Source organism: Colobus angolensis, unplaced genomic scaffold, assembly GCF_000951035.1.
Source record: "Colobus angolensis palliatus isolate OR3802 unplaced genomic scaffold, Cang.pa_1.0 Scaffold380, whole genome shotgun sequence".
Taxonomy (NCBI): domain Eukaryota; kingdom Metazoa; phylum Chordata; class Mammalia; order Primates; family Cercopithecidae; genus Colobus; species Colobus angolensis.
Window position 1 is genome coordinate 3,103,131 of NW_012117155.1, and position 16,279 is coordinate 3,119,409.

At 46.4% G+C, this 16,279-nt stretch overlaps 1 protein-coding gene across 1 annotated transcript in view; it reads left to right on the plus strand.

Moving 5' to 3' along the window:
* GALNT18 (polypeptide N-acetylgalactosaminyltransferase 18) overlaps positions 1-16,279 on the plus strand; it is a 355,023-nt gene that overhangs the window by 284,539 nt on the left and 54,205 nt on the right. The window contains exons 7-9 of the mRNA XM_011954282.1: positions 1,234-1,419; positions 9,089-9,226; positions 14,764-14,859. Coding sequence (XP_011809672.1) covers positions 1,234-1,419; positions 9,089-9,226; positions 14,764-14,859 — 420 coding nt within the window. The remainder of the gene's footprint in view (positions 1-1,233; positions 1,420-9,088; positions 9,227-14,763; positions 14,860-16,279) is intronic.

Below are 16,279 nucleotides of genomic sequence, written 5' to 3' on the forward strand. Positions count from 1 at the left end.
AGGAGGAGAAATTGGCTCTACTCTGAAAATCGAGCAAAGACTCCACAATGTTGAGGCCATATAATCAAGGTCTTCTAAAAAAAATTTTTTTTTATAGGTTTTGCCCTCCAGGAATACACTGTCAGTGAGTGAGGCTGACCTACAAGCAGGTCAGTTGTGGTGTCAAGGGCTGTGGGGGCCAGAGGAGGAGAAACTAGCTCTACTCTGAAAATCGAGCAAAGACTCCACAATGTTGAGGCCATATAATCAAGGTCTTCTAAAAAAAATTTCTTTTTAATGTTTTAGAGACAGGATCTCACTATGTTGCCCAGGCTTGTCTCAAACTCCTGGGCTCAAGCGATTCTCCCACCTTAGCCTCCCAAAGTGCTGAGATTACAGGTGTGAGCCACTGTGCCCAGCCTGATCAAGGTCTTGAGAGGTGAATATTTTCAGCTGAAGGAGGAGTTGAGGGCAGGGGGCTTTCTAAAATTAGAAAGCAGCAGAATGGACCAAAACCTAGAAGCACAAAAGAGTGCGTGTTCAGGAACATTGAAAGGTCAGGGTGGCTGGAAAGATTGTAGTGAGAGCTTTGAGATGCTGCCCATTAACACTTAGAATGCAAGGTTTATCTTTCAAAATATAATTGCATTCGGATCAAGCTCCTATTCTCCAAGGTTGGTAAGAAGTTTAATATCATTTGCTTCTTTGCAGCACTCTCCCTCAGATTCAGTCAGAACCCAGAGCCTGGGAAAGATGCAGTAGAAGAAGGGTGTCTGGTGACACCCTTCTCTGTGTTGATCACTAATTCTTGTCCAGGCCCATGTGGTCCACTTGAAGAGGTTGTCTGTGCTGGGAGTCTTGCTGGTTCCTCTGTGTCAAGCACTGCTGCAGACTATCATGAAGGGTTTTGTTAACTTCTCCCCCAAGTGCAAGGAGAATCCAGATCTTTGGAACAAAATGTCTGGTCTCTTTTTTTGGTGGGGTAGGGCTCACAGGTGGAGGGGAAAAGTGCATTCATTTTGTTGTTGTTGTTGGCAAATCCATAGCAATAAGAACCAAGATATGACTTAATGACTCCATAGCCATCCTGCTGCTATAGGAGTAGAAATCAGGTATGGCCCACTCCCTCATGATCTGGGAAGTCAAGGTGAAGGGGCTGAATTTCTTCCTGCTCATATCAAGTGGCTGCCTGAGTTCTGGTGTAGAAAGGCAGAGCCAGGCAGGCTCTGACAAGTGGCTCCATGTCTTCTGCAGGTGTGGCAGTGTGGCGGGAGTGTGGAGGTCCTGCCCTGCTCACGGATTGCCCACATTGAGCGGGCCCACAAGCCCTACACAGAGGACCTCACTGCCCACGTCCGCAGGAACGCTCTCAGGGTGGCTGAAGTCTGGATGGATGAATTTAAAAGCCACGTCTACATGGCATGGAACATACCCCAGGAGGTAGGGATCTCCGGTGGGGACGAGTTTCTCGGGGATTGGTGGAAAACAAAACAAATCAAAATATGGGGCCAAACCCTTCTTCCTATGGGTCAGCCAGAGTCCTGTTTGCCATGCAAGAATGGACTCTCAACCTGAAAACATATTATTTGCCAAAGAAAAGGGGCCGTGAGCCTCTAAAGCATTTCTTAACCCCCTACCCCCATCCCTGGTGAGCATGCTTGATGAGGACTTCTCTCTGGATCTTAGTGTTCTAATTTTAAATGAGAAAGTTGGACAGGTAGCTCAAGTTCCTTCATGCTCCCAGGTCCTCGGCTTCTCTGACATTAGATGTTTCATGGTCCTGGATTACAAATATACCAGTAACTACAAAAATTTACAAAAAACATCTAATCTTCCTATAGATGAGATTCAAACTTCTCCATTGAACCTTCGACCAGCGTTATAAAGATCCATATGCCTTTCGGATTTCTTGAGCCACATGGATGAGGATGGGGGCACACCTCACACCTACAGGGACCCTCACTAGGAGATGGGAGTTATTCTGGGCAGTTTTTAGACAATGTTTAACCTTCACAGAGCCTTGTCATTGCCTGCCACTGTCCTCTATCCCTCTAGTCACCTGTACTTAAGAAATGCCAGAGAAAAAGCAATATTTCTCTGGTAGTTTTGTTTAGCCCTGCCATGTGTCAAGGTGAAACATGTGGAAATGACCTTGGACTGCTGAGTTGAGAGAACCCAACAGATGCCAGCCACATGATTCCAATCCACTTACCACCCTGTTGGCCTGGAGTTCACTGCTTGTGTTGCATTCTGTGTGAGACAGAGCTATCAGAGCTATCGACTACATGACCTCATTCTTTCCTCCCAAGGCCATGGCAATCCCCTTTGGAGTCCTTTAGGAAGCCTCTAATGGGGAAATGATTGATCTTCACTCAAAGTGTCCATATGAAAGCCCTGTTACCTAAACTCTACACCAAGCTAATGTTGCCCTGGTTAAATGATTGAGAAAGTTGACTGGTTCATGGGTGGGAGCTTTTAGCCCACCTCGAGCTGCACCACCACCGCAGGAGATCCCCTCTTGAGTTGGGTTGCATACTCCCACAATCAGTGAGGTTTCAGCAGTTGGGAGCGAGAATGAGGAGTGGAGAAATATCAGCTAGAGTGCAGCCAACCCTAATGTACCAGCCCGGGATTGCGTTCCTGACAGTAAGAGTGTTTCCAGGGAATTGCAGTACCTTCTGGACTCATCGTCAGGATTGAATCACAGTATTCTGCATGGGGTGTCAAGCCCTGTGGTAGGTGGTCTGTGATGGCAAAATATTAAGAACACTTGGAAACTCCCCAGGAGCTCACCAGTGAGACATTGCAGGTCCCCAGGCTCTGCTTAGACTGGTGAGTTAGCATACTCTTGCTGCCTTCTTTCTGTACCCCAGAGCTGCAAACCTTCTAGCCCTCTCCCCCTTGCAGCTGACAGGTGTTGAAATGCCCAGCAACCCAGTGAATGGTAGAGAATTGAGTGAATGAAAATAACTGAAAAGTGATGAAATTCAGTGTCTGTCTGTGACTCCTCAAGGTGGGTAGTTCAAATCAAATGGGTAGGGGGAAGTGAACACAAGACACGTGAGAGGTGGAATTGCCCAGGATAAAGCCTTAGGTGGAGAAGGAAAGGATCAGTGTGTTTCCTAAAATAATTCTCTTTCCTTTCCTGTTCCCTGTGTCCAAATGTCCTCTCCTTCCTCTTATCAAGCTTGTACAGGGTCAATACTTCTTCATCTCCCAATCCTTCTCCCAAGCTATATCCTGATACTTCATCAAGACTGCTTTGTCAAGGTGAACATGGGTCTCCCAACTGCCTAATTTAAGGGACATTTTAAGGTCTTTAACCTATAGGATTTCACCTTTTCCTTGAGTCTCTGTAGTTCCTTGGGTCCATGATTCCACACCCTGGAATCTCATCTCTCTCCAATTATTCCTAACTCTTCAAGGACTCCTCTTACCTTCACTGGGTGCTTACATGCTCCTGGGGTATCCATCCTTGGCAGACTGCTCTCATTATTTCCCATCTCCGTGAGTAATCTCATCTACTCTTGCATTGGACTCCCACCCATATGCTGCCTCTCTAATTAATATCTCTACCCCTGACTTCTGCCTTCACTTTCAGACTCACATCTCCAACTGCCAGCTGGACATCTCCTCTTGGCTGTTCCCATAGGCACTCAGACTGAATCTGACCAGCCAAACCCACGTTCTTCCTCCAGATCTGCTCCTGTTCTCATTCTGTCAGTTCATGGTGCCACCATCTTCCAGACACATGCGTTTGAAACTGACATCATCCTTCAGTCTTCCTCTCTCTCAATGCTCTGTCCCAGTCAATCACAAGCCCTCCTTCCCACCCCAACCTCCTCTCATGTCTGCATTCAGGCCCTGTTTTTTTCTCTGCTACAAGCTTCAACTGGTTTTCCTGGCTTGAGTCTTTATCTCCTTCAAATCTATCCTCTACAATACCCAAAGTTATCTATAAAACACTCACAACGACCATGCCATTGCCCTGCTTAAAATCTTTAAATGAGGCTAGGTGCAGTGGCTCACACCTGTAATGCTAGCACTTTGGCGGGTGGATCACTTGGGGTTAGGAGTTCAAGAACAGCCTGGCCAACATGGTGAAACCCTATCTCTACTAAAAATACAAAAGTTAGCCAGGCTTGGTGGCACGTGCCTGTAATCCCAGCTACTCAGGAGACTGAGGCAGGAGAATCGTTTTAACCTGGGAGGCAGAGGTTCCAGTGAGCTGAGGTTGTGCCACTGCACTCCAGCCTGGGTGACAGAGCGAGACTCTGTCTCAAAAAAAAAAAAATCTTTAAATGACTCCTTCTACGTACAAAATCAAACACAAAGCCCAGTGTTTGGCATGGCATCAAAGGTTCCCATGCTTTCTCCTCTGCCTGTATTTTAACCCCGCTGCCCACCACTCCCTGTTTTGAAGTCTGCATACACTGTGTTGACTATGGGAACTGCCCATTACACACCGCCCATGCCATGCTGTTTCTCACGACTCAGTGCTTGCTCATCCTGCTTGGAATTCCCTACCCTCTACCTCTTCCTGTATGACCACCCATACTAAATCTTCCCCATCCTTTGAGACTAGCTCCAGGGATCCCCCCTCTAGAAAGCCAGCTCCAACTGGTGAAAGAGCTCCCCCTCCTATATATATCTCTGTCATTGCATGACCAGCCTGTGAAAGAGTATTCTGTTATCTAAAAGTCTCCCTCTCATTAGAACAGTGGTTTTCAAATCTGGCTGAACTTCAAAATCACTTGGGTTCCACTGCCACAGATTACCACTTAATTGGTTTGGAACGGGCCCCTGGAATCTGTTTTTTGAGAAAGTTCTTCAGAACCACTGAGAACCACCACAATACACCATGGGCTCTCTGAGGACAGACCGCTTTACATTTTTGTGTTATTGTATCTAGCACAAGGCAGGGCGCATGGTAAGAGCTTGGTGATGCCTTGCTAACACTTATTAATGAGTGAGTGTGCTGGCGGTGTGTGTAATCCCTTTCTTCCTTGGTTAGTGACTCCTAAAAGCAGACCTTCAGACCAACTGCATCAGAATCGCTTGGAGAACTTTTTAAAAAATACTCATCTGGGTCTCATCCTCAGAGAGGATTTTGAGCGGTAGGTGCCAGAATCTATAAAAAGCCCTCCAGGCTGAGATCTGGCCACTGCACTCCAGCCTGGGCGACAGAGCGAGACTCCGTCTCAAAAAAAAAAAAGCCCTCCAGATGAGAGGTTAGGGTGGCCAGGTTTGGGTAACACCTATTTAGCTCGTCCTTTGCATTTTTCCAAACTCACCTCAAGTGTTGCTTACTCCAGGAAGCCTTATTTGACTGCTTACCTCCTTTGCCCCCAATCCTGGCCTCCATACAATGTAAGAAGAATGAGGCCCCTCTTCTATTCTCTTTCACTTTCTCTTCTTTCCATGCCTCACACTTGTTCACAAAGAGTATGTTTAGTTGTCTGAAACTCCCAGATTCTCCTTTCAGGCTGAGAGTGTGACGTATTCCTATTTGTATACAGAGTGTTTAGGATAGTGTCTGACACATAATAAACAGGTGCTTGGTAAAGGTCAGTTGGAAAAGAAGAAGGAGGATGCATGGATGCTATATGCTTCACACAGTTTCCCTAGGAGGTTTACCAGCTGCCCCTGAGATAGCTATGCCCCAATCCCTTTTCCTCAGCTGCAAGCACATCTGTTCCCAATTTACTTAACCTTTCGTCTACAGCATCCCAGCTGCAAATATGGAGCTGGAGCCTGTCAACCCTGCCCAGGTGGTTGCCTTGAGAATTAAATAAGTTAATACATGTAAAGACCTCACAGAAAGTGCTAGTTAAGTGTTAACTCTTGTTGGTGCTGTGATTGTTTATGCTCTATACTTTCCTTCCACAGTTTTAAAATGCTCATGCTGGGCAGACATCCTCTGCTTGTTGCCTTCTAAGCTGAGGCCTCCTCAGAGCTGTGCGCCGAGCAGAACTGGCCCTCTCACCTGCTCCCTTAGCACGTCCAGTCCCCAGCTTTTGAAAGGCCAAAGAGCCTTCACCTCTTGCAACCTGCTACTTTAACTGAAAATCAGTTTATTTATCAATAAACAGAAAGTCTGCAGCAAAACATCAATATTTTCTTAAGCAGGGTTCAGGAGCTCTAGACTGCTTCTCTTGCCCAAAGACAGGCTGAGTGCCAGGGATTGCTTGTCATGTGCTTCAGTGATAGCCCTCCTTTAAGTCTGGCTATAAGGAATTTTGTGACTATGTGGCTGCAATACTGGACACTTTGATGTGGCTAAGTTAATATATTTGTTTCCTAGGGCTATGGTAACAAATTACCATGAACTTGATGGCTTCAAACAACAGAAATTTACTCTCTAACATCCAGGTGCCAGCAGAGCTGTGCTCCCTCCAGCGTCTCGATGGGGGAGGGTCCTTCCTTGCCTTGGCCAGCTTCTGGTGGCCCTGAGGGGTCCCTGGTTGTGGATGTATCACCTTAGTCTCAGCCTCTGTCTTCACATGGCCTTCTCCTCTTTGTCTCTGTGTGTGTCCAGACCACTCTTTCTTCCTCTTATAAAGACATCAGTCTTTCAGTTATATATAGTCACAACAGTCATAATTTAGGCAAGCCCTAAATGCAGGATGATTTCATTTTGAGATCCTGAATTAATGATATCTGCAAAGACCCTCGTTCCAAATAAAGTCCCATTCAGAGGTTCCGGGTAGACATGAATTTTAGAGAAGGCCACAGTTCAACTCACTACACCAAGTATTTGGCAAAAGAGAAAGATGCATTTATTGTTTTCTAATAAGGGCCAAGGTGACCTTCTCAGAGGTTTACTTTCTTCTCAGTCTATGCCTCCTGCTTTGAGGATGGGTTTGATGAAATTTACAGTAAACACACAGTGCAGATATGCTGAACTATTAAAATGGAAAGGCAAAAGTTAATTAATACACAGGAACGGGAAGGGGACTTGATACTCAGAAAGATAAGCTGAACAAAGGGCTAGTTCTTGAGCTTCGTCGCAGGAGATGGCCACCTGGTGGATTGTATCTCTGTCATCTTTTACTCGATCATATGCAGGGAGGCAAACTTTGCCCTGTTCCTAAGTGCAGAAAGATACTTTTCCTATGGGAACCCAGAAGTTTAGGAAAACACAGAGGCCTTTGTGAGACAGGTTCTTCTAGTGGCTCCCTATAAAACAGACACAGTGTTAAATTTAGTCACATAAAGGCAATTATAACATGAAGGGAGAAGGAATGGATGGGTCCTGGGACAGTTTTCTGATATAAGGATAAAGTACCGTGGAGTGTAAAGGGTTAATACTTAATGAATGCTTTGGAGTTGGAGTGGAAAGTAGATTACATCTATTGCCAGTTCCTGTGTTCACCACGTCATAAATATTTTCTCCACCCAGCAGTGTAGCTCATGCTCAGTGCTAGGACTAGGGGCACAGAGGTAAGTCTGATGGAAGTTTCCTGACCTTAAGGAGCCAGAGTCTAGCAGAGAAAGGCTCGGATAACAGCTGCAGAGAAGGCTCTGGGCAGGAGTGTGCAGCATACAAGTCACAGATGAGGTCATTAAGAAGTACTAGGAAGCCGAAATAGCTCCTTGTCATTCTAGAACTTTAACCTTCAGGCTGTAGCAGGTTCAAATTTTTATATTGCCTGAACTCTTGTGAGCAAAAAGGAATCTATCTCTTTTATATCTAAATTGTGTTTTCACTCAAGCCTACATTGTCTGATGTCAAAAATTTGCCTTGCTCATGTCCAGATAAATGCAGCCATTTTTGTGATCTTTCTCAGATATTTTAGACAAAATCTGCCTGACCTCAGTAACTTGATCCCTGGAGCTGATGTTTGAACCAGGGATTTACACAGAGAGCATATGGACCACAGTGTCGGTGAGAGAGAGCTCACTTCTTCATCTGCCCTCCACTCTGGGTTGACATCTTACGGGATACCACATGCCCCATCTGCATGCTGGCCTTCATCCCTGCCATGGTGTCATCCTCTGAGACGCACTGGGTCTTCATCAGATCCCCAGAGGATGGACCTCTCTGCAGCCTCTGCTTTTGCATCAGCTTTTTCTCAGCCAATTCTGTGCCCCATTCAACAGCTGGTATGCAGGCCCAGGAATTCTTAGTGCTGCCCAAGTCTGCTCTACAAGCAATGTGGGGAGGGGGGCTTCTCTAGCCTTCTCACTCCTGGACACATTCACGTCTCACTTCTGCTCCCTGGCTGCTGCACCATGGTGGCTCAGGGGCCACCTCGCTGATGCTCCTGAGAAAGGAGGGAAACAAGTACTCTAGACGCCAAGACTCCCAGGCTGAAGGAGTCTGCTTCTCCTGCAAGGACTTGGTCTGAGGAGGCAGAAGAATGGCATCTTCCAAACACACAGAGTAACATTAAAAGCAGAAACTCTAGACCCAGGTTAATTGGATTCAAATCTCAGCTCCACCATTTATTAGTTGTGGGGCCTTGGGCAAGTTACCCAGGAGGTTACTGAACCTCTCTTTGTCTCAACTCATCATCCATAAAGGAGGATTATGTGGTGCTATTTTATAGGTGTGACTAGGACAACATACATACATATAAATAAAAGTAAATAAATATAAATATATACTGCATATCTCATTCAGAATACAGCCTAGCACTCTGGAAATGTTTAAGCCTTAGCTGTTATGATTCTTAGGAATAGTATTAGAATTAGCATCATTTCATCTCAAAGCTTTTTCCTTCCCCTCTCTCTCTCACCTTAAAGCTCAGAATCTCTCACTTTGTCTCTTGAGGTAGGGAAAAGCTTTATTCAGATGGATTCTTCCCATTTCTTTCATCTACATCCAGACTATAGCTTTTTTTTTTCTTTAAGGATTTGGCATCTTTATTTTCAATGGCCTTTGATGACAGTGCCCAGCAATGCTGACCTCGTGTTTCATAGTCTAAATGAGGATGGTTATGGGGTTAAGGTGCCCGTGGGAAAATGCAAGAGTTAACGTGCCACATGGTCCCTTCACTAGTCTCTAGGAATCTTGGTTGGCGGCACAAGGTCATCCCAAAGTAGAGTTTGGGGAGAAGCTGCAACCTGGGAGTGGCTTCATCTCTGCTTCCGCGTCCCTGTGCAGGACTCAGGAATTGACATCGGGGACATCACCGCAAGGAAGGCTCTGAGGAAACAGCTGCAGTGCAAGACCTTCCGCTGGTACCTGGTCAGTGTGTACCCAGAGATGAGGATGTACTCAGACATCATTGCCTACGGTGTGGTAAGGAGCTGTCCTCCTCCAGGTTTCATTCAGACACAGACAGAAAGAAGCATAGTGAAGAAAGGGAGAGGAGGGAAAGAGCCTCTCAGCTGCTCCTGTGAAGAACTGCAGCAGGCCTGGGGAGCGGGCGCGGGTTCTGCACCTGCAAGCCTTGACTTTTACAGCCCAAACCCCTCCAGTCCCTTGAGAGAGGTACTTGTCTCCTTTATAGTCCTAAGCAATTCAGCTCTGGCCCCACACCTGCATATTCCACTTAACAAAACACACAATAAAGCAGTTAGCTTAAGATTGAAGGGTAAAGTAACAAACACCTGCTGTTTTCCCAGCTGGGGTGCCTGAGGGTCTATGAGTCACCCTGTGTGCCTCCCCTACCAAGGGGCTGATGCCTTCCATGCACATGCAGAGCCTCCCTGAGAAGAGTTCTAGAAACAGAGCCATCTTGAGTTTATTATATTTGCTGTATTTTTAGTACTGCTTGTTGATGGGCACAGAGCAGTTCTCCCTGATGAGAGGGAGCAAGGTGGAGGGGGCAGAGCATAGGGTTTGGAGTCAGAAAGACCTGGTTCAAATCTTAACCAGGCTGCTTCCCAGGTAAGTGTCTTAATGTCATGGGCCTCAGTTTCTTCATCTGTTAAACGGGGGTGATTCAGTACTATCCCTGTAGAGTAAAAGAAAATCTAAGATTTGTAGATATGTGACCTTAGACGCAAATGTATTTTCTGTCTAAGGTTAAAATACTTCGAATATGATAAACTCTCCCATTTTCTCAATATTCCCTGGACAATACAGGTCAAATGCCATAAGGTATTTTAAATGGTATTTTGATTGATTTTTGGCTATCTCGCCTGGCTTTTGCTGACTTACAGTCTGAACACATAAACTTTTGCCATGACAAGCCCCCAAGACTACTCTGTAGGATTAATTATGTTATCTGCATGTCACAGATGGGGAAACAGAGTCAAAGAGTGATTTTCACAAGCTCACATGATCAGCAGTGAAACCAAGTCTAAAAAGCCAGCTTCCGGTATCACTCGGATTCCTTCCTTTGGAGAGTGTCTCCTCAGACCTTTTTTGATATCTCAAGATGAAAACTTGAAGGGAGAACTGAGGTCTCTTCTTTTGATGAGCTGTGGTTAGAGCTGAGTTCAAAGCCTGCCCCAGATGAACAGGACAATTGCCTATGAGCGGGAAGAATCTGCTGAGAGATTGGGCTCAGTGCTCCCTATGCCCCCCCAAACTCTTATACATATCCTAGGATTCCAAAGCAGACAGAACTGGAATCCTAGACCCACCTCCTCTACCCCCAGGGTCTCTGTTATCCAGAAGACCAGCTTGTAGGAGACAGTCTTATCCTCCCATGAGTGTCCCCATGGCATGGTTGACATATCCCAAGAGAACCATGCAGTGACCTCTCATCTCTCCACTTCTCAGTCTGGTGCAATTCACTTCTCAGCAAACACCTCAGCTAGTGCTGCTTAGGTAGTACCTGAGTCTCCAGATCATGTTGTCACCATGGAAACACATTGCACTGTAAGGTGCCTATCTGTCCCATTCACCTCCCCAGAACCATCCTGAGGACACAGCTGCCTTTGATGCCCCACACTCTACCCATAGCAAGTTATGTGGGCTGCTTGGCCATGGTGGAACCCAATCCTAAAAGGAGAGTTATGCTGCTGTGGCTCCAGAGAAACTATTGGCCCCAAGCCTCTGTGAGCCAGGGCAAGCTTCTGGATTCATGTTCTCAGCAGGCTGTCAGCTGTGGCCAAGCAGGATTAGCCAGACTCCCCCAGAGAGGCAGGAGAAGCAATAACAGTAGAGGTGTGTACATGTGCCCACTGCAATTTTGGGTCCTGGCCAAAGGCATTCTCATCCTCCAAGCAAAAACATCTCATCTTATACACATGTGCAACAGGTTTACCATGTAGCCCCTCCATGCCACCCCCAGAAACATTTGGTTTGTCAAATAGTAAGTAGAAAATACAGGGTTGTGATCTAGATCTGTCTGAGTTCAGAGCCGGGCCTATTTTTACTGTCACACTGAAAACCATTCGCTTGTCATCCCAAAGGGCTGAGCTGTGTTAGCCATCCCTGCGGCTGACAGAGGACTCTGACCCCCTGCACATTCATCAGCCCGCCACTACTCAGGGCCCAGCCAGCCTCCTCTCCCTCATGCCTCCTCCACGGGCCAAGCTCCTACATGAGCAGAGACATGCCTGCTTGTCAAAGAGCATAATAAACTCTTAATGGGGCAACCTGGCTGAAGATGGGCAAAGTGGGATGCAGCCACAATAGCAAGAGTATTTGCTGGGTCTGACTCATTCTTCCTGGTAATTATTTTTATCCTAAAATGAAGACACCAGATGCCTTTTCAGGAGCATAATTTCTTTTTCCTTTTTCTATTTCAACTCATGACCAAATGACATTGTTCAGGACAAATGACTTCTGGGACTCTGAGTTGAGCCAGTATCAAGTCTATAGCCCAGCCCATTAATCCACTAATGGGCCCCGTTAATGACTCCTGCAGGCCTAAGGACCTGTGGGCCCCATCGTGTGGGCATAAGTTTCCCCTGGATTATTGAGCTCCATGTCCAAGAGATGGAAGAGCATTGGATTAATCACAGCTCTGGTGCTGAGAGTAGAGATGGAGGGGCATCGGGAAACAGACATGCCTGGCTTCTGAATGTTAGCTTTGCCCCTTAATGGCTATGTAAACTTGACAAGGTGCAAAACCTTTGTGGTCACAGTAATGCCATTTCATAGGGCATATTTTACAGTCTCAGGATTATAGCCATTTGCATTATGGAAAGAGCTTGGGTTTTGGAGTCTGACAGACCAGCTCTATCACTTGCCCGACTATGATTCCATTCATTTGGGAATGCCATTCATTTACTCATGTTTTTCTTGTACCCACTCACTCACCCCCTCAACAAGTGTTGACTCTCTCCTTTGTGCCTGGCCTATATGATATCCAATGAGACTGAGACCCAGTCTGATGACTAACAGGGGAGACAAACAAGTGAAGAAGGAACAAGAATGCAACTGGTTAAGTGCTACCCTAAGAGAAATGGGGTGCTAGTGAAGCACAGGGCAGTGATCTCATACAAGACTTGGGTTGGGAAAGGCTTCCAGAGTGACAGATAAGCTGAGAGCCAAGGGAAGAGGCAAAGAGGAGGCCAAGACCAAGGGTGATGTGGGGAAGTGTCCACACAGGCTGAATAGCACTACAGACAGGGAGGAGAGTGGAACTTGTTCCTACACCACAGTTCCTTCATCCTGGCTAGTCATTATGACAATTAGGTGAGACATATGTGGAAAGCACTTCACATGGTACCTGACACATAGACGCATTCCTAAAAGCTAGTTTCCCTGAATGGCTTTGAGGAAGGCTATAGCAGTAATAATAGCAGCCAACAATTATTGCAACATTTGTTATTTGCCAGGCCCTATGCTAAGCACTTGCAGATATTGTTTCACTTAATCCTCATAACAGCCTTATGAGGTAGGCACTATTATTGTTCCTCTTTTAGAGGGGAGAAAACAAACAGGAAGGAGTTACATTGCTTTATTCAAGATCCCACAACTGGAGCCAGGTTTCCATCCCAGCCTGTTGCTTCTAGCTGCTTCAGTGGACTACCTGCCTAAGGGGTGGTGGGGGTGGGGGGTGGGCAGGAACGACACAGAGCCAGGGAGGACTTTATCAAAAGACACCCACCCTCTCACCCAAGCACTGGCATTAAGAACCTAGGGGAAAGCCAAGTCTAACATCAGGGCTCTCCAGGCCTTCCTCTTTGCAACAGCAGTTAGCAGATTTTCCTAATGGGTTACAGTGCTTGGCTTTAGATATGACACCCACCTCTTCGTGGGCTGTAGGACGAGAACAACGTGTGTTTACATATGCTCTTCCCACTAAGGCAAACCAAGGAATTGGTTTATAATGGAGGATTTGCTGCAGAAATGCTACCAGGGGCTCTGCCTGAGACACACGTTCATACAGTATTTCTTTAGAATCTCTGAACTGCGAGTTTGGGATTAAGGTGCTACCACCCAGTAGAGGAAAGGAAACTCAAAAGAAAAGAATTGAACTCTGTTCCTTGTCCCGTGTTAGGAACAGGGTATGCTTGGAGCACACATGGGCCTCTGGTTGTCGGCTCCATCTCATGCCTCTTCATTGGCTTCATTTCACTCCTGCCACAAGCCATCAGGAGTACAAAGGCCCTGCTGCTGTCTCGGGCCTCCCCCCACATAGATGGCCTCCCTGTGGCCTCTTGTCCTTGTCTTCCCTGGATTCTGTTCTCCAGTCCCCTGTTCTGGGCAGAGTGTTTTGATTGCTAAGGAGAGAACCCCAGTCAAGCCAGCTCAAGTTAAGGTGAGGTGGGTGAAGGTACCACAGACTCCTACAGGAGTAGGAACTGAAGTACAGCTGGACATGGACACTACAGCTGGGAAGCCACTGAAGCTGCCGCAGGGGCAAGATGGTCTCTCTTGTCTCTCATTCTGTCTGCCTCATGCATCATCACATCCTTGATCACAACTGGCTTTCTCTGCTTGCACATGGCCATGGCCAACAGAACCCCCCCATGCCCAGTTTAAACAGCCTTGCAATTCTAGTGGCCACCACCCACCAATTACAGTCTCTGGGTCCTGTTTAGGTTCCTAAGACAGATAAGAGGGTGATGAGGTGGGGAGGAGAGAGGGAGAGAAAGAGAGTGATTAATTCTGAAGTGTGGGTCGGTGCCCACCATGGTCCACTCAATTGTGGCCGGTGAGCAAGGCTATGAGGACAATGGGCTACCCTTTCCGAGGGCTGAGAGTGGGTGTAAGCAAGAAAGTGACATTGAATGTCAGCTCTCTTACCCAGACATGTGTTAATTGCTGAGACTGGATCCATCCACCCGTAGGTGAGGGTAAGAGATGCCGTTCTCTTCTCCTGCTCCCACCCTGGCCCCCTCCTCTCTTATTCTACCACCTGACCTCCCACTATGGAAGAGCCTAAGCAGGTGGGCCACCATGGGGCCTGGCCAAGCCACTGCTGGGTCTGCAGGAGGCAGAGAGCATCTGGTCCCAGGGGACCTCTGAGGCCTGAAAATAGCTAACATGTTGCCCATTTTCCCCAACACTCAAGAGCAAAGATTTCTCTCAGGGACACTTGAAGGCTGTTGTTCCACCCCTGAGGAAGTGGAGGGGCTGAAGAGCAAGCACCATCTTGTGTGTGACATGCATGCGCTGAAGAGCAAGCACTGTCTTGTGTGCGCACATGCATGTGTATCTCTTATTTTTGCCCAGACTGTCTCAACTCCCAGAACCCAGCTCACTGTTTAATGACATGTAAGTGTTTCTCCTTCAAAGAAGGCTGGTCTCCCCTCAGCACCTTTATGCAAGGCAAAAGCTGGTGCTTGTTGGTTCTATAGTGTTCAAGGGCCTTGGGCTGATTATGGAAATGAAATCTGTCCAGCAGAATACTTGTTTCTCCAGAGTTAATGCATTTGCTTTCTCTGTTCCTCTCTCTGTGGTGTGGCCATCTGGTCTCTGATGTTTAGCTGCAGAATTCTCTGAAGACTGATTTGTGTCTTGACCAAGGGCCAGATACAGAGAATGTCCCCATCATGTACATATGCCATGGGATGACGCCTCAGGTGAGTCCTCTAAGAGATTCCTATGCCAGGAGTGTGCATGTGAGTGCCTGGCATGGGGAAGGAGAGCTAGGCTCTGTCATGGCAGCTCTGGGACCAGGAGCCACTGGGGCTTTTCATTAGGGCACATCCTCATGAGCTGAAGAGGATGGGTCACACCTGCCTTGCCTGGAAGGAAGGTGGGGGAGTGGATGCTATGACTCCAGGATCCTCCAGGATGGGGAGGATGAAAGGGGTTACATTTCTAAAGAGAAACACCTGCTTCCTTTGGGGAAACTATGGGTACATCACAGTTCTGTCTCTGACAACCAAGCTGCTCCCTAGCAAGAGTGGGAGGTTCTCCCAAGCTCTCTGAAATGTCAGAGTCCCTTCAGAATGCCATGGCATGGTCTTCAGCTCTGGCCTTTAGTAGATCGTAGCTGGGGCCAAAATTTATAGCCATGGGCCTTCTTTCCAGCTCTTCTTCTGACCTTCTCCTAGTGGAGAATGAAGGGCAGCTAATGGGAAAATAATTTATTCTTACAAATTCTCCATTCCTATCTAAGCTTCAAATACTCAAAGAGGATGCCAAGACACAGGCAGGAGAAATGGTTCGTTGAACAAAGTACAGCAGACAACCCTTGACCAAGAATGTCATAGGCTGACCTGTTCTGAATTGATAACATTCCCAGAGTTTACTTATCTCCAGAAGTACACAAGGATTTAAAAAGATATTTGAGCATATAAGAGATGCCTATGTGTGCAATTACAATTAAAAGAGTATTTAAAAGAGCTGTTGCCTACCAAAACACACAACTGAAGGACATCACAACGTGTATGTCACTATGTGTGTGAATGATGAGCCCTCCTAGGGATTGTCCATTGTGATCGCTACCATCTTGTCCTTTTGGGGGACTGAGTTGCTGTGATATTACTGGCTGGTTAATTGCAGGCCAGCAGATCAGGTTACGCCCACAGGACCCAGTATGGCAACACATTCTTCATCGTTACAATGGTGTGACATTTTTAATGAGTGACTATCTTTTTAAACATTATATTGAAGTAAAACATATATAGAGGGAATACATGAATTATAAGTGTACAGCTTAATCAATTTGCAGACTGAACACACCCAGATCAAAAATAAGAGCACTGCTGTCTGATTTTGAATTCTACATAGTAGGATTATATAGTATATATTTTCTTATGTTGACTTCTTTCATAATTATATTTTTTTAATTTTTATTTTTATTTCAATGGTTTTTGAGATTCAGGTGGTTTTGGATACATGGATACTTGGATAAGTTCTTTAGTGGTGATTTCTGAAATTTTAGTACACCCATCACCCAAGCAGTGCACATTGTACCCAGTATGTACTCTTTTATTCCTCACTCCTCCTCCCAACCTTCCCTGTCACATCCCCAAAATCCATTATGTCATTCTT